Here is a 23,892-nt window from a genome sequence, read left to right as displayed (position 1 = left end):
TCAGTTAGGTAAATTAATGTAGTTCCACTAGACTAAGCTAAAAGGACATAGACAGAGTTACCAAAGCTTGACTTTCAAAAAGAAAACCAAGATATTTGGGCTAAGAAAACTCTGTGATCTTTCGGCATCAGACAGCTTATGCAATGTAACAACATCACGTACCCTCAGACCAATCTCTAGGTGGAAAGGTATTCTAAAAATATGCATGATCAATCCAATTGCACATGCGTCATACCGCTCTTACAAGTGTATCACACAGACAAAAAATAAATAAGCTTCTGAGTGCATGTGTGAAGCTTTCCTGGCTAAAAATCACACTTCACACAAATGCTTCTTTCTTACAGTAGCAAGCAATCCTTTCAAATAACTAACAAAAGCCTGAGTTTGGAACAAAAACGAGTTTAACCTGATATCAGCAGCTCCTAACAGTCATCACTAAACAACTTTTTTTAGATTTCAGGTGTGATCTAACTTCAGTAATGGAAATCAAAGTATGTTTATATTGGTTTCTGGGACAGCTAGGTGATAGTTTGGATAATGAATGGACTATATTATTGATAATCTTGGGACTGACATGACAAAGTCATATTGGTAACATTTGATACAACAGTTGATCCACTGCTTCATAATGGCTTCCTGTGTTATATACAAAATAACTATCAATAATACACAGATCAAATCAGCAAAATTTTAAAAACAAGTATGTATGCATAACTATATTACATGTCTGGGTGGGCTTGCTGGAATAAACAGAAGTCTTTAGCAGGCATCTAAAACAATATATAGCTTTGGTGCCTGCCTAATGTTTAATAGGCAAGTTTTCAGAAGTACGGGGACGACGACCCCTAAGCAGAAAGTGTGTGTGTGTGTGTGTGATAGAATGGAATGGAGTATCCTGAAGAGGGCATGACTGGCTGGACACTTTGAACAGCAGCACTCCACACAACAACCTTTTTTCTTCTTTCTTGAAGGTCTCACTTGTATATCTAAATAAATTTTACCCATAGGTGCTCAGACAGAACTGGCTAACATTTTGTGACAAGAGTCAGCATCCCCCAAATGCTACCTACCATACAAATAAATATTTGCTGAGCTAATGGACCAACAATAAGAGTGGTAACATTCCTTTCATGATTCCTGAACAGGAATGGGAAGCGGCATGTAAGGATTAGCCTTGTCCGTGGGCCACTGTTACTTCCTGTGACCTCCCAGCATTCTTCAGCAACTGAGAAGGTATAGGACACTGAAACCAGGGTCATTCATGTCAGCTGTGCCTACTGTTTGAGAGGAGTCACATATAGCACTTGTGCATGGCAGAGTCAGCTGGAAATGTCAGAGCAAAAATAGGCTCAGCTTGCCTATTGTTAACTAGGTGCAAATTCCTGCTTTTCCTGTACAGTAGACATTGCTCAGATTGCTTAAGTGGGCCATTCACATTGTTCATAAAGAAAGAGTCTCCATTTCCCTTTTCACACCGTTTCTGCCTGTGCTTTGAAAAAATCTTTCACTTCCTGCTAGAGTGACTATATATAAAGGAGGGCACAGACACCTCTACTTTTATGTAAGGCAAGAGCAGGCTGCTAGTTCTAAAACTGGCACTGTTAAGTGTTTGTAGGTCTGCAAGGGAACTGGTGGGGCAATTCCAAATTCTGCTGTTCAGATAGACAGTTCCAGATCAGGCGCTTGTTGTGCAAAAAGCTTGCTAGCAACTGTTGACTCCACCCCATCAATTGTCAATAGCTGAATTAGGCATTGGGCACAGGGCCAACAAGTAACTGCACCTTGAAGAACAAAAAGGAAAGGGTTACTACTTTTAACCAGTTGTGGGGGAAACAGCAGGGAAGAGCTATTGCCTTGATGCCCTGGTTGTGAGCTTTCTGGAAACATTCTAGCTCATGTGGGGAATTTCAGGAGTGGGAAGGCTCAAATCTTTATCCTTGGAACTTTTCCCAAGCATCACCTCTCACTGGACCTCCTTCACACCCCAAGTGCTTTAATATTTTTTGTCTGGCTGGAATCAGAGGTATACCTAGGCTCCCTTGCACCTTTGGCAAGGAGATGTATCTGGACCTCCAAAGCCAGGAGAGACCATGGTGCAGAAACTGTAAAAGTTTGCTTTTCATTGCCTTTCGCCTTTTGTGTACCACCAGTGACCAGAAGCATACCTAGGCTCTTTCTTCCCTCTGAGCCTTGCTCATAATTCTAACAGGGCTGCTGGCTGACTAGGGAGAGGGTCCTGTAAGGTTGCTGCAATACTGTCGGGCAGGCTTCTGGCCACTTTGAGGCAGAGTGGTGCGATTTTTGCGCCCTTCTGAGCCTGCAGCCTTAGAGGACACCAGCCTGCCGAACCCCTAAGTATGCCCCTGGCTGGAATGTGTCCTTGAGATAAAGCCTCTCATTTGTCTGGCTAGAGGACAGAAATGTGTGTGCAAGTAAAATATGCATTTGTTGCTCTTCTCACTTTTGCCTCTGACACCATGTAGCCATTGGAAGGTTGCTCAGGAACGGAAAGTGGTCCATGGGTTGAAAAAGATGCTGGTCACTGTGGTAAAGAGGATGCTGGCCTGGCTGGAATGAGCAGGGCTCTTTTGGTTCTGATGCATGGTGACCCAAGAAACTAGCAAAAACAATAGGTTACCAAACCCCTGGTGGCCTAGTTAAATGGCTGTATAAGCCTGTCTCAAGAAGCTGTAGAAGCTACCTATAATATCGTATCACAGCTATGGTGATTTAGGTGATATTTGAATGGAGATACAACCTGACAAAAGCATCTTACAACATGCATCTGCCTTGCATCTGCTCAATGCTGAGAAGAAGAAGAAGAAGAAGAGTTTGGATTTGATATCCCGCCTTTCACTCCCTTTAAGGAGTCTCAAAGCGGCTAACATTCTCCTTTCCCTTCCTCCCCCACAACAAACACTCTGTGAGGTGAGTGGGGCTGAGAGACTTCAAAGAAGTGTGACTGGCCCAAGGTCACCCAGCAGCTGCATGTGGAGGAGCGGAGACGAGAACCCGGTTCCCCAGATTACAAGACTACCACTCTCAACCACTACACCACACTGCTTTTCACCCTAGGCCACTGGTGTCTGCACAGATTGACAAGAGTGTATGTGACTGAATAGGATCATATTTCCACACACCCACTTCACCAGTTTGGTCCAAATAGCTCAACAAAGATTCCAAGTTGTCTGCAGACACAGGCAGAAGAAACTGGATAAACCAGACCATCCCTCCTATTTTTAGTGCGCTAATTAGAAGGCCCGCAGAGCTGCCTTGGGAACTGGGGATGTGGTGCTTTGGTAAAAGGGTGCTTAACTCTTTTCAAAAACTCGTAATCCCATTAAGGTAGGAATTCTAACATCTGGAACTCAGCACCATAAGAGAGGGAAAGGGGTAGGCAAAGTAGATATCTGCGTCTAGGTGGTCATCCCTCATCACCACAGCCCCCAATACTGAAAATATGACTATAAAGTACTGACACTCATGACAATTAAATGCTATTATTTGGAGCAGGGAGCAGGCTATTATTTGGAGCTGAAGAAAGGCTCTCAAGAGCAGGTTGCAAATATAGTAGAATGACAATCCCTGCTATCACGTTTACCATCAAAAAGACACAACACAAAAAGGAAAGTCAGTGAGAGGGAGGAGGGGAAAAAAGCACATGCAGACACTAGTTCTTAGTTATACAAGTTATTGGACAGGTCAAATGAAGTGACACAATCCCTATGTGTGGTTGTAGTGGTTAAAGTGTCAGACAGGGACCTGGGGGAGACCAAGGTTCAAATTCCCCACTTGGCCATGAAAGCTCACCATCACATGCTCCGTTGGGCCAGTTGCTGCCTCCTAGCCTACCCTACCTCACAGGGTTGTTGTGAGGATGGTGATTATACCACGTGCACCACCTTGAACTGCTTGGGAGGAGAAAAGGTGGGATATAAATGCAACAATCTCTTATTTTATTATGAAACGCTGGAGTTTTGATGTGTTTTCCCTTTGCCCAAGCCAATTCACTCTCGATTTAAATCAAAATGTGTGGCAACAGAGGAAGAGTGACTAGTGGGGTGCCACAGGGTTCTGTCTTGGGCCCAGTTTTATTCAACATCTTTATCAACGACTTCGATGATGGACTCAAGGGCATCCTGATCAAATTTGCAGATGACACCAAACTGGGAGGGGTGGCTAACACCCCAGAGGACAGGATCACACTTCAAAACGACCTTGACAGATTAGAGAACTGGGCCAAAACAAACAAGATGAATTTTAACAAGGAGAAATGTAAAGTATTGCACTTGGGCAAAAAAAATGAGAGGCACAAATACAAGATGGGTGACACCTGGCTTGAGAGCAGTACATGTGAAAAGGATCTAGGAGTCTTGGTTGACCACAAACTTGACATGAGCCAACAGTGTGACGCGGCAGCTAAAAAAGCCAATGCAATTCTGGGCTGCATCAATAGGAGTATAGCATCTAGATCAAGGGAAGTAATAGTGCCACTGTATTCTGCTCTGGTCAGACCACACCTGGAGTACTGTGTCCAGTTCTGGGCACCACAATTCAAGAAGGACACTGACAAACTGGAACGTGTCCAGAGGAGGGCAACCAAAATGGTCAAAGGCCTGGAAACGATGCCTTATGAGGAACGGCTAAGGGAGCTGGGCATGTTTAGCCTGGAGAAGAGGAGGTTAAGGGGTGATATGATAGCCATGTTCAAATATATAAAAGGGTGTCACATAGAGGAGGGAGAAAGGTTGTTTTCTGCTGCTCCAGAGAAGCGGACACGGAGCAATGGATCCAAACTACAAGAAAGAAGATTCCACCTAAACATTCGGAAGAACTTCCTGACAGTAAGAGCTGTTCGACAGTGGAATTTGCTGCCAAGGAGTGTGGTGGAGTCTCCTTTTTTGGAGGTCTTTAAGCAGAGGCTTGACAACCATATGTCAGGAGTGCTCTGATGGTGTTTCCTGCTTGGCAGGGGGTTGGACTTGATGGCCCTTGTGGTCTCTTCCAACTCTGTGATTCTATGATTCTATTCTAGGAAACGTTTCAAACGTCTGACATGGGGCGGGGGGGGGGTCGTGCATCCCATCCACCCGGTTAAGCGTGAAAAATTTAAAGCTGTAAATCCCATTGAATTCAGTGGACTGACTTAAAACGCAGCAGAGGAAGCGACATACAAAGACGGACAACCTCGCTGCGTTTCGAGCTAGTGAGGCGTACATACTCGACGCATGCGCAGAAAAACAGTATTTCCCCCCTCCCCTCAGGCGGGCGGCGGGCGACTCTCTCTCTCCAGGAGGCCGGGGTGGGGGGGGCGTGTTTGGTAATTGAACAGCCGTTAACGGCCATAAGGAGAGCGTGCGCGCGCAGCCCACGGGTTTGGGCTCGAGCCCAGAGCCCATGCGCGCGGTCCCCATCTCCTCGCTCCTCCTCCTTTCACCCGGCTCGGTGCGCTTCCTTGACACGCCTCCCCCCTCCCTCTCTCCAGATACGTCTCCGTCGGATCCGGGCTGGGCGCATGCGCTGTTGGCCGCGTCCTCCGTGCATATATGCCTGAGAGTGTGTGTGTGTATTTGTGTATGTTTTGGGCTGCGCGCGCGGAAGGTAGGGAGCGCGCGCGCCGGAGGTAACGGCTGCTGAGGTGCAACTACCTTGGCTGCACCAAGGAGGGAGGCAGGGAATTGGCGTGGTAAGGAGGCTGGAGCCGAGGAAGGAGAGAGGCAGAAGGGGGCTGTGGAAGGTGGGCTACAGCAAGGCGTGCTCCCTCAGTCCTGTACATTTGAGGGTTGCTCATCAGGAGCACTCTGTGCATGCTCAGAAGAAATGCCCCGTTTTAAAAAAACAACTAACAGCAACTCGCAACCATTCATTTATGCGTTTCTGGTTTTAGTCCTGGTAGGGTAAAGCAGTTCTTGGGGCTGGTCCAAGTTATAGATGGGGAGGAGGGAGGGGTGTTTTTAAGGCAGGGGCACCGCTCCTTGGGAAGGAAGGGGTCGTCAGGGTGCTAAAGCTGGGGGGGCAGTGGCGTAGCGTGGGTTGTCAGCACCCGGGGCAAGGCAAGTAATTTGCGCCCCCTAACCCGTGGATTTGTGCCCCCTAACCCGTGGATTTGCGCCCCCTAACCCGTGGATTTGCGCCCCCTAACCCGTGGATTTGCGCCCCCTAACCCGTGGATTTGCGCCCCCTAACCCGTGGATTTGCGCCCCCTAACCCCCAGATGTTGCGCCCGGTGCAGCCGGCCCCCCTGCACCCCCCACGCTACGCCACTGGGGGGGTTGTTTTTTGCACGTGGTTTACCTTGGGTGCGAGAGGTGATGCTGCTGCTGCTGTTGGTGATGATGATGATGATGATGGAGTTGGCGGAATGCAATTGTTTCTGCTTTTGCTGAGCTGAGGGGGTGTTCCTTGGTTGTTAGGATAAAAGCTGGTTCTCTTTTCCCTTGTCGTCGGAGTGAAATAGAGCAGAAGGAATAATGTAGAAATGCGTGAAACTGGTGAAGGGCAGAGCAGACATATGAGGGGGAAGGAAATGAAAAAAATCAAGAACTAGGTTTAAATGTGAATTGCTCATTTACGAGTCTCAATTTTAGAGAATGAAAGATAAATGGAGGAAATGTATAAAGAGGAGGGAAAATTACATCACTGTAGACACATATAATTTGAACATTTTACTAATTTTCTTTCAGCTAATGTTTCCTGGTGCTACTCAGGTTTGTTTCCTTTACAGATTGATTATGTGCTTCCTGGTTAGTGAATTCTGTAAAATACAGTGGGTATTTGGGTCAGAAACATCACACATTCCATAGATGGGCTCTCTCTATATTTTTGGATACAATGTAGAAAGAGTTGAGCTGGTGGCATTTAAGCTCTTGCATATTGTTGTGTTATTATAATCCCAGTTGCTTTTTGTCTTGTGTCATTGCTGCTTCCATTACATTACATTTCACTTGAATAGAATAATAGAGTTGTAGAGTTGGAGGGTCATTTAGTGCAACCCCCTGCAGTGCAGAAATCTTGGCCAATGTGGGACTCAAAACCCCGGCCCTGAGATTGAGTCTAATGCCCTTATGATGAATGTAAATGCAGTGAATACTACAGTTTAAGCATCAATTTTCATACCTAAGCAAGACTTCCCGATTTCCAGGTGCATAACATCAGTGCCATTAATCACAATGCTCTGGGCTATGACTATAACCATGAAATGTTTTTATGTAGTTTTCCATGTTGAAAGCAGATCTTCATTTAGTTCCTCATTTAGAGAATGTACTTCTGTTTTCCATATAGTACTGAAAACTGAGTGTGGTGTACACTACTTCAGTCCCAGTTTGATCATATTGCACCAATTTGCATCAGGTTATGCATTGTTTCCATGCTCATTGTAAGTGCTGATACTAACTCTTAAAACCCTGAATGGTTTGGGAACAGTTTATTTGAAAGACTGCCCAGACTCAACTGGTCAGATCTTTTAAGATTGGCCTTGGAGGCGTGATAAGGTTGATCCTGTTGGTGGAAAGCAAGAACACAGATTTTTCACTTGTGGAATTTCCTCCTGTGAGAACTCAACTTGGCCTCCCCCTGCTTATGGCCTTTAAGTGGAACTGCCAAGCTTTTTTTGGGGGGGGTGATTTGTCTTGTCAATTAATGTTTTAATTGCAAGCTGCCTTGTGCAGCCTTCTTGTAAAAGCCTGACATAAATATATTGAATAATATACAGCCTCTTTGGGAAGTGCACCTGAAGTCCACAGTGTGAAAGTGTGTCATTCAATTGCACATTGTCTATGCTGCAGTAAATGTGTATCCAGTCTCTTTCCCTCTCCCATGCACTGATGTATCGTGGCCTTGCTGTAGTATTTGGTCTGCAGAACTAAGAACCAAACAGCAGTAGTGCAGAGCAGGAGAGACAGGGAAAACGGCAGATAAGATTTAATGCTGTAACTGGGCCTGTGGACCCTCCTGTTATTTTGTCATGCTACAGTCCTCCCTCCCTGAAGTTGGCCACGTATGTAATAAATCAGGGGTGAAGCAAATATGTTAAAGATAGGCTGTGTCTATAACATGGTTTCCTTTTTAAGGCTGTACATATACAGTGGTGCCCCGCAAGACGAATGCCTCGCAAGACGAAAAACCCGCTAGACGAAAGGGTTTTCCGTTTTTCAATGCGCTTCGCAAGACGAATTTCCCTATGGGCTTGCTTCACAAGACGAAAACGTCTTGCAAGTCTTGCAATTTTTTTCGCTCCCCCCTTTTTCTAAGCCGCTAATAGCCTTTTAGCCGCTAAGCCTTTAATAGCCGCTAAACCGCTAATAGCGCTAAGCCGCTAATAGGGTTGCTTCACAAGACGAAAAAACCGCTAGGCGAAGAGAATCGCGGAATGGATTATTTTCGTCTTGCGAGGCACCACTGTAGTCATCACACGTACCGTGAATGTGGGGAGGGCTCACCATTGTAATTTTTTATTCTAAGCTTTTTGTGGCAGCTGTAAGTTTCACTCTGTGAAGCTCCATGTACTGTATGTTGTTGGAGCTATATAAGCATCTACTAAACATAATAACTTTTCTGAAAGTTCCTCAGATAAAAGTATTGATATTGATAAAGCGTCCTTTAAAAAACATGTGACTGTAGAATGGCACGATTTGTCACACAAACTTTTGCCATTGAAATGAGTAAAGGCTATGTTTATGCCACGTTTGTTATAACAGACAATTTCTTAACGCTGGGTATATGTCAATTTACCCCCAGTTGCCATCCATGTGAACTTTCTCACAATACCCGTGAACTTGGTAAACAAATGCCACTGTTTGTATTCAGTACTGTCAGACTAAGAGACTACAGACAGTTGGTATCTGGTAATTCATTTCCTTGTTTAGCAATGGAAAAAAATGCCCAATTTTAGACAGCAAAGAGAAGGACTTGCATTCAGTTTATGAAGTGAATGGAACATTGCAGCATTGTTGAATGGGGGCTTGAAGTTCTCCATTGTTTCGGTTTGGTCCTGCAGAATACTGGAGAAATTTCAAGAGGTCGAAGATCATTAGTATAATGTTGAGAGATCAGATTGCATGAGAAGTGGCATGTTGGCACTGAAAAGTTGCCCTAAGTGTTCTGCTGCTTTCAGAACAGAGAGTATCTAGGTTATAGGAGGTTGGTGGCTTTGAAACTTGCATTTCAGGTAATCTGCTGGTTTGTATATCAGGGTGGGTGAGGTGCTACGCAAAAAGTGTGCATGTTAGAGGTTTTGATGTATTGCACTGTTTGCTTGGAGGGAAATAGTCTGTTTAGGCCACCCATCAAAAATATAAAATGATATCTTTTCAAATGATACCTAAAATGAATTAAAAGTGTGATGCAATTAAGTAGGCATTTGGTGCTTCTGTAGAGAGGGGGATTGTTGAATGTTGATTGTTGCTCTTTGTATATGTAAGTAAAAATGAAATATTAAAAAATATATATATGGGAAAGTGGGTAATTTTATCTTATTTATAGGTTCTGAGGCATGAGATCAGCCCAACTGTTTAATTGAGTAAACAGTTTTGGTTTTAAATTGATTAGCCAGGAAAACCCAAAGTAGTTCCTGAGGCTGCATTGCAACCATATCACAGGTATTTTTTCAAAGCTAGCTACACCATGCACGCTACACGTGCTCTCCACTCATGCAACTGATTATGCACACACATGCAGGCATGCAGACACATGTGTGTAATAAGTATGGCTATTCTCCTTGACCTCAGGGGTTGGGGTCGCTAGAAATGCTGCATTTTATTCCAGATCAGTTATGAACAAGTTAAAAGCACTCACCCCACTACTGAGCCTTATGGGGAGCTTACAACTTGCATCCCTTCATTGCAAGAACTGTTCCTTCCCTTCCTTTCCCTCTAGTTCCTGTTCTTTAACCAGTTACCAGTCCATAAGAAGACCTCATTACTGCTGTCTTTGCTCATGAATCTTGGTGGGGGACTGTGTCAAAAGCTTTTAAAAGGTTGGTGAGACAGGACCAGGGGTGTACGAAGTGAGGGCTGTCCGCCCTGGGTGCCACCCGGGGTGGGTGTGTGACAAAATGGCCTGCTGCCTCCCCGCCTCCAGCTGTAGGGTGGCCAAGGGCGGTCGGGCGGCCCACCCCACCCCATGGGCAGTTTGCCCCGCCCCTCGGCGTCCCGCACCTGGTGCTGGAGAGGCTTCCTCCGCTACTGGGCAGGACTCACCTTTATATAAGTCACTCTGATTCTTTTTCAGCAGAACCTGTTCTGTATGCTTGATTATTTTATACTTAGTAATGCTGTCCGCCCGGATCCCATTTAGAAAATTTGGCACTGTTTGGCCATTTTCTTTTTTTAAAAAACACAATTTTTATTAACAGGCCAATCCAATCACATTATTTCCAAATCATATTACTTCCAAATTATACAGCCAGATTTTAAAATTTTGTTGGGGGTACCCTTACATCAAGCTCCGAACGAGAATCAAAACATCACTTCTGTTACTGCTTTTATCAAAAGGTTCTATCCAGATCTGTCCAGATAGTCTCTTTATTACTTCTTCATCTTCTTGTTGTTATCATGTATTCCTTTCTTTGCAATCTCTGATAGTCTTCGCAAGCAGGTTAGGAACAAACAACATCTGCGTGGGTTTTGCACACTCCAAAAGTCATATCTCATAAGGACAGCCGCCATTCCTCCCCTTCTTCAAAAATTTATCCTTGGTCCGTCCTATTAATTTTCCCAAGCTTGCCACGTATATCACAAAGGGGCTCTGCCAGGTTATCACATTCAATCCATCATTTACATTCCAATGACCCTGGTCCTCCTCCCCTCGTCTTTCTTCGACAAGCCTGTCTTAGCAAGACACCATTAAAAACTGTGTCATAGAATTTTTCCTCCGCACTCCATATTTACCAGTCCTCTCTTCAATCAATAATTCACTCCACACAGCTCTTAAATTCTTGCTTGCGATTAGTAAAAGGCGACGATTCGTCTCTCTGGGGTGGAGGTTTATAAAGACTCACATGAGGCAAAGAAAATAAAAGTTTTTTCCTACACCCCCCCCTCTTTTTTCGCTCTGCACATACCAGTCTCGTAATGGTGGTTCATCGCTTGATTTATTTGTCTCCTCCCGTCGCTCCAAACACAGAGATGCATTAATCAGCAGCCTTATCTCTCGAACTTTGCTTGATGTAAGTGCTTCAGCTTCATTCCAATTGTATATTTCCAATTATATTTTCGAGCTGACGCGAACCAGGGCGCTGATTGGAGACAGCGTCAGTAAGCGCCGAACCCACCGAGGGCTGATGCCAAATGTCCTGCACCCCCTTCTTTCGAATCTGGGGATGCATTATGGACGTCGCTGGCAAGGCTGTCCTCCCCATCTCCTGGGGGGGGGGGTAGGAAGACTGGATACTTCCCATAGCAGCCACTTTATTACCTCATGTGGGTCAGAGAGATGTTATTGTCGGCCATCTTCCAATGCGCCACCTGGTGGCCCCCCCTGTTTGGCCATTTTCTAGATCTTTGATAAAGAGGCTTATCTTGAGGACAAGCTATATCTTTTTGTTAGAAGATCAGTAATTTCACATTTGAGTTGGATGGATACAGTCTGAAAATCTGTCTGACAAAGGAAGTGTGTCTCTGTAATTTAGTCATTATCTACTTAGAGCAGTGGTGTTTAAACTTCACCTTCAGGGAATCTTTTCCTCAACAACTTGTGCTGAAGAACTCCTGCTGCAAAACTCTTCCATGTTGTAGATGACTCTGGTCTTTCCTCTGAGGTGCATACTTGATTTATATGGAGCACTTGCCATGCCATTTAAGTTTGACCATGTCTTGCATGAATTGATCATTACATACTATAATACATCCTGGCTGCTACCCATTGCTGGGAAGATCAGTAGGAGGATGCAAACTACCAAGGGCATTTACATTACACATTTCTTGTTATAGAAGTTCAGGATGCCCTACAACACAGGAAATTACTGTCTTATAGCATGGATCCATATGAACTTTAACCAACTTGAACCTTGAAGCCAAGGAGGACCATTTAATGGAAGAGTTTTACTTGAAGTATAGAGTTCAAGCTTAATCTCTGTCATGGCCAAATCATGTTTCATTTCAGTTTCCCATCTATACTGTAAGTGGGAATAACAACAACAACAACAACAACAACAACAACAACACTAGTTTAATAATAATTACTGTTTGGAGTTCTTCCCTACCTTTACCGTGAAGTCCCAGGGATTATAGTGGGTGGGTACTATATATCTCAGGTGTAAATGGTGCAACTTAAATAATAATGGCCTGATTTAAGAGGCTATGAGTGAATAATAAAACTTTAATCTGCAAGTGTTAAAGTTCAGTTGTGTACAGGAAGGTATCTTTAATCTTCCTTAGATGCTAAGCAATTTGAACAATAAAAAACCCAACAGATTATATATACTTTGAGAGAACTTCCTTCGGCCTTAACTATGCCAAGAAGGATTTTGTGATATTTAGAACTGTAGTTTGTTACTTTGGCTTTGACTCAAAGGTTCCCTGTATGAATAGAAAGGCAGTTGGAGGGTGTTCCAACTTCACTTTTTCTCCTTCCTGCTGCCCACCCAACCTTTATGCTACAGACCATATTGTTCCAGAAGATTTGTATCTTTTGCACTGTATACTAGAACTCAATACAAGTGAAACTAAATTGGTCAACCTTTCCTATTACAGCATTGTGCAAATTTAGGCTTGTTTTCCTCCTGTTGCTCACAGGTGCTTGGTTCTAACTCACTGTAGAAATGTACTAGCAGTGGCTTGGATCCTAATTTTCCTTCCATGAGTCAATAGGGTCCATGTTCCTAGACTGCCACTTCCACCATTTTCTTTCCTTCTGCAGCCCCATGAAAATCCTCTCTTGCAGGTTGGGGAGTTTGGGAAGGCATGGAAGGTTATGGATGTAGGGGGAAAGTTGGTAGAAATCATTCACTCTCACACGTGAATGGATGAGCAACTTGAGATCCAAGCCTATGTTCCCATCCTGATAGTGACTTAGAAGTTGCCCTCTTGATTTTATTGCCTTGGTCTTTGTAAAAGACAGAATAATAGTTGGCAGCGAACTTCTGTCAAGGGCTTGACGGAGGAAAACGCCTAATCTATTTTCATTTTGTTCTAGTAGTGAGAAAATGGCAGTTCTACTCAAGACTGGAGGTTCTTCTTGATTTGCTTGGCAGGATGTGTGGGGCTTTTTTTCATGGAGACTGAGAACAAACCTGGAAGGAGACAAAACAGCTAATGGCTTCTGATTCTATGGTCCCAGAGCAAGCAAAGCATCATGTGGTAAAAGGCAGAAGGCAGCAGCCACAGGAAAGGTCACCTTTGAACAGTGATGGTGAAGAAGAAACATTTGTATTTGAAGCAAATGAAGCTTGGAAGGATTTTCACACCTCTCTCCTTCGATTCTATGAAGCTGGGGAGCTTTGTGATGTTACGCTGAAGGTGCTGATTCCATATTTCCTCCTTTGTGTGTATGTGTTTTGAGTGTAGAATGGTTTGTGCGTTTATGTATTAATTCACTAGAAAATATATTAGCTTTGCATCATTTATGTTGACAACATTTGGGAGTTAGTGCCATGCAGTGTTGCCTTCCCTTTAACCAAAACTCTTCCTAGTAATGCTGCAAGTCAGCAGACTATTTGGTGCTTGTAGGGAGAGTGTGATTGTGCTAAATTTATGGACCTGAACTCAAATTTCCAAGCTTCCCCCCCCCCCCATTATTGTAAGAGGCCACAGTACCTATATAAACCCACTCAACTGATGTGACATGGCTGCCATCTTGTTTAGATAATGTCATATATGCAAGCCTGGTCTTAACATTCTCTTCCTTACAAGGATGGGTCCAATCAGATAAGAGGATGCTCAGTGAAGGTTGCTGAACACCAAGGGTAGGCTGTGGGTTAGCCAATCCCAGTGGTGTTTCCAGGTTTCTAAGCGCACCTCTTCACTTTCTCCCATGTAAGTAGTAGTTGCCATTCTCTTCTAGTGGGAAAAGCCCTAATACTGGGGATAACAATCTTGAGGTGGACAAAGTTGCTACTCTCCCCTCTTCCTTCTCCTAAAACAGAGTGTGTGGGTATGGGTGTATTGGAATGGGAGTACATTAGCACTGTTTTGCATTTCTGTGGTAGTGCACCAAGGCTCTTGCTTGTCTGTGGAAGGAGAGGAATACAACTTCTGCAGTGCTTTGAGAAAGTATATAACAGTTTACAACTGCTAGTACAGTGGTACCTCGGGATGCAATCAGGGTCCGTTCCAGAGCCCCGTTCGTATCCTGAACAGAACTTAAGATGCGACTGCGCGTGCGCGGGTCACGGTTTGCCACTTCCGCTCATGCGTGTGATGTCATTTTGACCATCTGTGCATGCGCGAGCGGCGAAACCCGGAAGTAACGTGCTCTGTTACCTCCGGGTCGCCGCAGAGAGCAACTCGAAAATACTTCTCCTGAAGTGTGTTTATCCTGAGGTATGACTGTATCCACAAAAATGCCCTGAGAGCCCAGCTGCTTAGCTAATGGGTTTCAGGCAGCCTAGGTTTACTACATATTTTGTCCTTTTCTTCTTCTTTAAAGGTCCTCTTAGGTGCTGCCCTATAGGCAATTGCAACAGTGGCATGGAGGCTACTGTTCCAAGGGTTCATCCCACAGCACTCTTGTAATGTTAAAGATCAAGGTCACAGCTATATATTGCCTGGTTACTACGGATGATTAGAAAGTTTCTCCTAGGCAAAAGGATGACTTGGAGCCCATTTCCTGTAGCACATTCCTGTTTTAGTGCTTTTTATGTTGTATCTCTTTTTATGATACAGTTTTACCGTTTTTATGTTGTATTCTTGTATGTCGCTTAAAGATTTTTAAACAAAGTGGTTTATAAATTATTTTAAATAAATAAGTCAATAATTTTGAGGGACTGCCTAGTTCAGTGGTACCTTGGGTTATGAACTTAATTCATTCCAGAGGTCCATTCTTAACCTGAGGCACGCCATCGCTAATGGCGCCTCCCGCTGCCGCCGTGCCGGCGCCGCGCAATTTCCGTTCTCATCCAGGGGCAAAGTTCTCAACTCAAGGTACTACTTCTGGGTTAGCGGAGTTTGTAACCTGAAGCGTTTGTAACCCGAGGTACCACTGTACTTTAAAAACCCACTATACATGCTCAGTTCAGTGCAAGTTTGAACTCTTATCAGGTAAGACTTTTGCGTCAGCAGCCTTCTTTGTTTTGCAAATTGATATTGAGGTTTTTATGCTTTTCACACTAAAAACTACTGCTGCTGTTATCAAGCTTGCATGCTTCCCCCCTCCTCTTGCACAACAGGAAGGGGGACTTACATGTGGTGTCACTTATTATTTGAAACAAATAAACCAGAAATCTAGGTTACAACAAACTCTGGTAAGTTTCAAAGTAAGCTACCATTGAATTGTGGGATGAATCTGAGTGTTTAAATAAGAGTTTGTAAGCCAGAATGCTTGTTCATACAACTCAAATTGACATTTTTTTGACAGTGAAACTAATTTTTGCAGAAGAGAAAAAGTTGATTAATAGAAAATATTTTCAAGAGGATTTTTGTACCTGAAAACACATCCTGCAAATTTAAGAAAAACAGCTGGGTGGGGGAAGCTAGCTTCTTTAATAAGGAACCTAAAGACTGCTGGATCATAACATGTAAACTTTCATTAGACTCATATCCTTATTATCAATTGATAGTTAATCTTTAAAATCATATAAGGCACAAATATTTTCAGCCGGGTTGACTATCCAGTGCAAACCCATTTTTTCATTTCTGTGCTGAAATAGCACATTTATTTTATTCCATTTATATCCTGCCCTTTCTCCTGCTTTAGTGTTTGTGTATGAATATTGGTCATTTGTTACTTATCTAGTGGTAGATAACCAAAGTGGTTGCATTGCCTTTTCCATGGTCAAATTGTACACACAGATCCACTAGCCTTTGTAATGCAGCAAAATTGACCCGGCATAGTGATGTCTCTGCTTTTTTCATGGCAGCACATTGTCTAAAGTCATGTACAGCTAATTGCTTTTCATCATTTCTTGGCAAGAAACTGTTTTGGCTGCATTAGATTGCTGTGGCTGTGGATTATTAAAAGAACAGCTAATTGAGATGACTGGATAAAACTACTAGAAATAATTCAGGGATGGAACTTTATCATTAAGCTAGTTGAAAGTGGGACTAATGAAAAATGATTTTCTCTTGCAGTTAAAGCAAAAAGTAGGTTTTACAACTGAATATGAACTGCATATTCATTGTTGAAATATTCATCAATACAAATAAAGTTGTGGTGCTGTGATCAATATAATTTATCTTTCAAATTTATATAAATACTTGATGGAGACTTCTCAATAAAATGTTATGACTCTTACAACAGTACCACACATGTATACTAATCTATACAGAAAATTGTCATTGATCTGAGTAGTGTTGTTAGTCAGTTTTCTGTTTATTCAATTTTCTTGATAGTTCTGAGGTCAATACCCCTTTGCACTTCTGGATTTGATTAATGCTAATAATTTTTAAAATCGTTAACTACATCTTTAGAATTCGAGACCACAGCTTCTTTGTATTAAGGTAAAACAATTAACTCTATTAATATAAATGTATGTTATCCCACAGGTAGGTTCAAAGTTGATCTCCTGTCACAAGCTAGTCCTGGCTTGTGTTATTCCATACTTCCGAGCCATGTTCCTTTCTGAAATGGCAGAAGCTAAACAGACATTGATCGAGATCAAAGACTTTGATGGTGATGCCATAGAAGATTTGGTCAAATTCGTCTATTCATCTCGACTGACTCTGACGGTAGACAATGTCCAGCCTCTCTTATATGCGGCCTGCATTCTTCAGGTAGAGGTAGTGGCCAAAGCTTGCTGTGAATACATGAAACTACACTTCCATCCTTCAAATTGCCTGGCAGTGAGATCCTTTGCGGAGAGCCACAATCGTATTGACTTGATGGATATGGCCGATCGCTATGCATGTGAACATTTTGCTGAAGTAGTGGAATGTGAAGATTTTGTGAGTGTGTCACCTCAGCACCTTCATAAACTGTTGTCTTCCAGTGATCTGAGCATTGAAAGTGAAAAGCAGGTTTATGGTGCTGCTATTAAGTGGCTTCTGGCCAATCCACAGCATCATGCTACATGGTTAGATGAAATAGTTGCTCAGGTAAGGACCGGATGAGAATGGAGTGACTAAATCTATTGGTGTCTCATAATATGCAGAGGTGGGGTGATCTGTGGAGTGATTATACTGGTTCACCACATTGGAACTGGATCACTTTTTTGTTCTCAAAAAAGATTGACACTTAAGACAATTTTTCTCTTACACATTCTTTGTGACAAATTGAAGTTGGGGTCACTTCTGTTAAATCCCTGAAAACTACGGGTTTCTCAAAAGCAAATTTGGTTACTTTCCGTCTCAGAGCCAGGTCACACACATCTGCATCTTGTCACCACACATTATCTGATGACTTGCAGCTGAATGCATGAGCAGCGTTGATTTGTGGAGAGATTAAATATTTTATGCATGTCAGTCATAGTTCAAAAGTGCAGGCAGCAAGTAATCACAATGTGTGTGTAAGTAGGATGTGTCAGGGTTCACAGCAGCTAAAACACATGGAGGAATGTCACTGTTGTTACAACTAAATGGAATCTTGTTTTTTCATCTTCTGGATCTCTCTCTCCCTAGTGAAGACATAGGACATACATACTGGCTTCAGTTGTAGGCCTACAGATGCAGAATGACCACACTGAGCAAGGCAAATAGAGGATCATGATGTTCTCCATGATGTCTTTGGAGGCTTGCCTTGTAATTGCTGAGAACTGTTACTATCAGTTCAGCTGACCACCCATAATGTCCATTCTCCTAGGTGCGCCTACCACTGTTACCCATTTGTTTTCTCATGGGAGTAGTGGCAAAAGAAGAAATTGTCAAGCAGAACCTAAAATGTCGGGACTTGCTGGATGAAGCAAGGAACTACCACCTTCACTTAAGTAGTCATACCGTGCCAGATTTTGAGTATTCTGTACGGACAACACCAAGGAAACGCACAGCAGGTAACTAGTTTCTGAGGCACCAGTGTTTTAGAAACTCACAAAAGGTCTATTCTGTAGAGGTGTGAGTACTCATGGAAGAATAGTAAAAGACAACATAAATGAATTTGTACACAGCATGACATTAGTAAGCTGTGTCATTTTATTTAAGTGCCTTAGAGTATAGCTTTTAAAATTCATTTTGTGTGAGGGGAGGGAGAATCTGTATCTACACAAAAGGTTGGTTCACAATGGTATAGCATTGCCTCGGCATGAATCTCTGATTTGAATGCTAAACTATGGAATACTGTCTCAACTGATGAGCTAAATTTCTTGTATTGTACAGTATGTATTACAGCCTAACAGTCCCAATGTACAATCCTTGGATACATTAATGCATTTGAATGATGGAGAAGAGTTTTCAACATAAAAAAAAAATCCTTCCAGTAGCACCTTAGAGACCAACTAAGTTTGTTATTGGTATGAGCTTTGGTGTGCATGCACGCTTCTTCAGATATGTATGTTTTCAATATAACATACAATCTGCCTCCATTGCAATTGATAACAGAAACTCCCATGGTTAAAGGAGCTGGGTTTTGCCCAGTTTTTGTTGCTTACTTGAGTCATCTGAAGTGATGTGCTCTATAGGAATCTTGAAGCAGTGTGCTGGACCTTACCTGTAGTGGTGTTGGCCAAAAACACATATCTCTTTAAAGTGGAGAGGGATGTTGGGATTGTGAATGGACTAAAATCAGGCTTGTTAAGGAGCCACTTGCCTGGAAGTCCATGGTGAGTTAGAATTGCCTTAGGCAGATAGCCTCCTGCAAGTTGAAGCAAGCTGGTTCTCTTTATGTTGGGCTGTCAAAAATGCATGTGAATAGGGAGGCTATTTTAAGGGGTTATTAACTTTTGTGGATCTTTCCACAAGCCTTGATTGGGTGACTTGTCTATTCCAGCTCTGACTTCCCTCTCAGTCTGTGTTGAAGCCTCAACCCAGTTCATCCTAAGTTGAAGCAGGGTGGAACTGTTACTGTTGAATGACAAATTGTCAGTGTTGAACATTGAAAACAGTAAATAACACTAAGCCAACCAAACAGACCAGTTTCTACTATTTAGTTTTAAGAGGACTTTTAATGTGTGCTATGTTCAGCATTCTGTACTTTGCCACCCTGTGACTTTTGTGTGATGAATACTGACGTTCTTAAGAAATGAGGTGTTTGTGACTTTTGTTGTATGTTTTCTGTTAGGTGTCCTTTTCTGTGTTGGTGGTCGTGGTGGATCTGGCGACCCATTTCGCAGCATTGAATGCTACTCTATAAATAAGAACAGCTGGTTTTTTGGCCCTGAAATGAACAGTAGGAGGAGGCATGTGGGTGTAATCTCTGTGGGAGGTTGGTAAAAAGAAATCTGTGCTCTAAAATTGCTTTATACTTTGTTGAAGTTAATGACTCAGCCATTCCATCAACCAAAATTACAGCCTTTGTATACAAAATAGCTGAGAATAGTAGTTCGCTTCTTGCGATAAAAAGATGCAATTGTTTCTGTTTTGCAGTTAACTGGTTTTGTGTTCTGGGTTTCTGCCCAATGAAATGTCCTCTCTAGTACTAAAAATACAACTCACAGCTTGAGTCTAGCCACAGTACCTACCACTGAATTCAACACTAGGAACTATTTACTGCACTAGTAAATAGCATTGCATCTTAACTTAGAAAAGATTTAAAACTGCTGCCTTTGTATCCTAGTACTATAAAGTATCATCAAGTTCCTGAGACTATTATTTTCCCCTGATCTTTAGATAATGTGGTGCTGTTTTCTTTACAGAAAAAAAATATTGTAGACATTACGCTATAGCAGTAATGGAATATATATAATAGAGTGGCAAAAAATGTGAATCTAATTTCACTAGGGCGGCACAGTGATTATGTGTGAACTAAGACCTGGGAAGCAGCTGTTTCACATCTTGTCTTCTTGATATCATACTAGATGGCCACAGGAAATACTTTTAGGAGTTAGCCTAGTTTGTCTGACCAGAAAATTTTATATGTTTCAGGTAAAGTTTATGCAGTGGGTGGACATGATGGAAACGAACATCTGGGCAGCATGGAAATGTTTGATCCTCTCACAAATAAATGGATGATGAAAGCATCAATGAATACCAAAAGGTATGTAAACTTGGCATGGACATTCGGTTTTGTTGTTCTTGTTGTTGTTGTTAAAGAAGTAGATTCATGTGGAATGAATTACCATTTATTGAGGTATACATCAGATAGGCTGCACCTAGTCATTGCCAATGCCTGCAGTCCAAAGTAAGATGCAACACAGAAGGTGATCAGCGGACATAAAAAATATGAGATGAACACATAAGGTGAAAAACAGAAGTGGGGAAGGAACAAGATAAATTAGAAAAAGAGTCAGAGTTGTCTCATAATTATTTTAGCTGAGGTAATTGTAAGTGGTGTTTTGTGAAGCTGTTGGAAATCCCCAATATAAGAGGATTCTTTATATTCTTTTAAGAGTTTGGAATAGACTGATAATGACAAAATGGACTGTGTTCGTTGGGTATCAGAAGGGAAATTAAAACTGATTTTAGGCCTTTAAAGAAACATGGGGGAACAAAGTCTGGAGGAGGCATGAGGACATCTATGCCATCTCCACCCCTGATCTTCCAACATTGAGTGGATTGGACCTTCCAACATGCACACAATACTCATTCAGACCTTTCTACTTGAAGTGAGAAATCAGAGCTAGAGCTGAAAAGTGCAGAGAAGCTGCTGGTGGTACTGCATGTGCCACACTTCATTCCTCATGTGTTGATTGAATGCATGAATGGGGTTTTTGTATATAGAAAATTGGCCCTTGCCAACATACAACAAGAAAGAATTTATGTCATGGTCAAAACTTGCAGTTCACTGATCTGTTAAATCTTCATGTTGTCGTTGAATATTATTATCTGGTGATTAGTGTGGTTGAAAAAAATTAAAGAAAATTGACAGAATTACAAACCTGCAAATGTTCTAGAGTCCAAAATCTGTTCTTTAATTCTTTCTTTTGCAATATCTTGAAGAAACGTTTTCAAGGTCTCTTTGATTAAGTATACTTCAGCTGGGAAAGAAGCTTCAATTTGTGATTTGCCCTTGGGGTTTTATGAACTTTGGTATTCTTGAAAAGTTGCCAAAGTGAGGTAGAGCTAATGATACCTAGTAACTCACTTTGCCAGTTTGTAACTCACTTTGTCAGTTTGTTTTAAGATTATGTAGTCTGATAACTAATTGCGTTATTTTATTAGGAGAGGGATTGCTCTGGCTTCTCTTGGAGGTCCCATTTATGCTATTGGGGGACTGGATGATAACACTTGCTTCAGCGATGTGGAGAGATACGACATTGAATCTGATCAGTGGAGTGCTGTAGCACCTATGAATACACCCCGGGGGGGTGTTGGCTCTGTGGCTCTTGTGGTAAGCGACTCTGGGTTTTTTATTGGCATTCAAAGGGCATCGGCACAGAAATGTCGTATAGCTCTGCCTTGCAAGTGTATTGCAAGTGTATTAAAATTCTTGAAGGTTATATGGAGGTCAAACTTTCTTGACTGTTCTTCACTACATTGGTTTAAGGTGCTACTCTTGAAGTCGTGATAAGAGGCAATGAAATAAGGGATTGAATAAAAGGTGGGAAATGAAATATGGAAGGAATATAATTTAATTAAAAACAGAACTTGAAGACATTGCAGAGTTAAAATAGAACTCTTCAGTGAAAGTGGAAGGTCTTTGCTTGGTGTCATAAAAAACAATAAACTATTTTTAATCTCTGTTATTATTCTGTGTCTTAAAATAGTTATTTAACTCTGTGGAACTTTGTCACGTTTTTATATATATATTATTATTAATTAGATTTTTTAGTTGCTTATCTTGCCGAAGGCAACCCAAAGCAACTTACAACCAAAGTCTTGTTATTAAGTGTTGTTCATTGCAGTATTTACCTGATTGCAGGGGTTTTTTTGTGCTAAGTCTTGTTATATAGAATGTTGTTAATGTGGATCTTGCTGTTTTAATTCATTTTATTGTTTTTGCATGTTGCCCAGAGGATTTTTCGGGTTATTTGGAGGGGTAATTGATAAAAAGACTATATTTACTAAATATAATTACCGTATTTTTTGCACCATAACACTCACTTTTTTCCTCCTAAAAAGTAAGGGGAAATGTCTGTGCGTGTTATGGAGGGAATGCCTATGGGTGGCATGCCTATGGATTTTCCTCCTCTAAAAACTACGTGCGTGTTATGGTCGGGTGCGTGTTATAGAGCGAAGAATACGGTAAATAATGAATGTGGATTCATATAAGTACAGTATAACTTTGGCAAGTACAAAATAAGTAATAACCACAGACGATAATGTTGAAACCTGAAAACTCATCTAGTAAATTGGATCGAAAGCTCACTGTTGTGTTGGCAATGATTATATGGTGCTCAAAATTTTATCCTTGGGGATAGACTGCTGCTGCCTAGCAAGCTGGTTGACAACTGTTTCTTTATACATTGTGAGAGCAGAAGGGACACATCTTAATTTTTGCTGCAGTAACGCACCTAATTCACCCTTGAGCCTGGCTGTTGGATAGAACATTCATTTGATCTTTCCTCTTTTCAGAACCATGTATATGCTGTTGGTGGAAATGATGGTGTCGCTTCTCTCTCCAGCGTGGAGAAGTATGATCCTCATCTAGATAAATGGATAGAAGTGAAAGAAATGGGTCAGCGAAGAGCTGGCAATGGGGTTAGTGAACTCCATGGCTGCCTATATGTGGTAGGTGAGTAGCACCTAGACGTTTATCCATGTGCATAACTCATCTTCTTGTAGCTTTGCTGTAAGTGTTTGAAACAACATCATCAAATGATTACACTGGATTTTAAGTATTTTCGTTGCTGGCTGTGGACAATACTGTATTTTGCGATAAAGTGATAAATAAGCTATCTTTTTTCAAGGCAACAGTGCACTACTGGGCATAAACCTCGGGCTCCTCTTCTTACTAACATTGAGGTACACTTGCTTACAGATCATGCTAACAATGGACTAGGTTTTAGCTTTATAAGAATTGTGGGCTTTTAGGTCAAATAGCAGATCCATTGTATTTTTTGGTACTGTTTGAATAACTGGGTCACTATGCATCCTGTAGCTTTGCTCCACAGAACAGCTTGTGATAAAACTACTGCATAGTCTGAGAGAAGATTTCATGCTTCCCTTGATGCAGGTGGCTTTGATGACAATTCTCCGCTGAGCTCTGTTGAACGATTTGACCCTCGCAGCAACAAGTGGGAATACGTAGCGGAGCTTACGACGCCTCGGGGTGGAGTTGGCATAGCAACGTTAATGGGCAAAATCTTTGCTGTTGGAGGGCATAATGGAAATGCTTACCTGAATACAGTGGAAGCCTTTGATCCTGTGGTCAACAGGTAACTTTGATTCTTGCTTTTACAGAGCTAGGTCTTTATGCTGGATGAGACGTGAACCAATGGATTCAAGTTACAATGGTACCTCAGGTTACATACGCTTCAGGTTACAGACTCTGCTAACTCAGAAATAGCACCTCGGATTAAGAACTTTGCTTCAGGATGAGAAAAGAAATCGCGCAGCGGCAGCAGCAGGAGGCCCCATTAGCTAAAGTGGTACCTCAGGTTAAGAACAGTTTCAGGTTAATAATGGCCCGCCGGAATGAATTAAGTACTTAACCCGAGGTACCACTGTACAAGAAAGGAGATTCCAACCCAACATCAGGACAAACTTTCTGACAGTAAGAGCTGTTCAGCAGGGGGTGAAAATCCCACAAGAGGTAGAATCATAGAATCATAGA

General features: G+C 42.2%; 2 protein-coding genes and 1 long non-coding RNA gene across 21 annotated transcripts in view; 2 read left to right on the top strand and 1 right to left on the bottom strand.

Annotated features, from left to right (window-relative positions):
• Positions 1-23,892, top strand: part of LOC310685915 (17-beta-hydroxysteroid dehydrogenase 13-like) — a 162,010-nt gene that overhangs the window by 22,770 nt on the left and 115,348 nt on the right. The gene's annotated exons all lie outside the window — the stretch shown is intronic.
• Positions 1-23,892, top strand: part of KLHL8 (kelch like family member 8) — a 30,575-nt gene that overhangs the window by 1,891 nt on the left and 4,792 nt on the right. The window contains exons 1-10 of one of the 19 annotated variants that reach the window (XM_083458770.1): positions 6,806-8,083; positions 8,404-9,973; positions 13,132-13,454; positions 16,638-17,186; positions 17,890-18,076; positions 19,300-19,443; positions 20,103-20,214; positions 21,339-21,507; positions 22,692-22,851; positions 23,293-23,494. In XM_083458770.1, the coding sequence (XP_083314896.1) occupies positions 13,251-13,454; positions 16,638-17,186; positions 17,890-18,076; positions 19,300-19,443; positions 20,103-20,214; positions 21,339-21,507; positions 22,692-22,851; positions 23,293-23,494 (1,727 nt within the window). In that variant the 5' untranslated portion in view covers positions 6,806-8,083; positions 8,404-9,973; positions 13,132-13,250. Of the gene's footprint in view, positions 1-5,488; positions 5,738-6,805; positions 8,084-8,403; positions 9,974-13,131; positions 13,455-13,849; positions 13,971-16,637; positions 17,187-17,889; positions 18,077-19,299; positions 19,444-20,102; positions 20,215-21,338; positions 21,508-22,691; positions 22,852-23,292; positions 23,495-23,892 lie in introns of those variants that run through there. The other 18 variants (XM_083458761.1, XM_083458771.1, XM_083458768.1 and 15 more) reach the window with 18 other exon arrangements.
• Positions 675-5,349, bottom strand: LOC310686038. Its single transcript, XR_014515667.1, has 2 exons — positions 5,147-5,349; positions 675-1,781 (listed from the first exon to the last, which is right to left on the bottom strand). It is a non-coding gene; the product is annotated as an uncharacterized lncRNA (long non-coding RNA).

The sequence above is a fragment of the Podarcis liolepis genome (assembly GCF_965112155.1).
Source record: "Podarcis liolepis genome assembly, chromosome: 9".
In the NCBI taxonomy this organism is placed as follows: Eukaryota; Metazoa; Chordata; class Lepidosauria; order Squamata; family Lacertidae; genus Podarcis; species Podarcis liolepis.
This window is presented reverse-complemented; position numbering and strand designations above follow the sequence as displayed.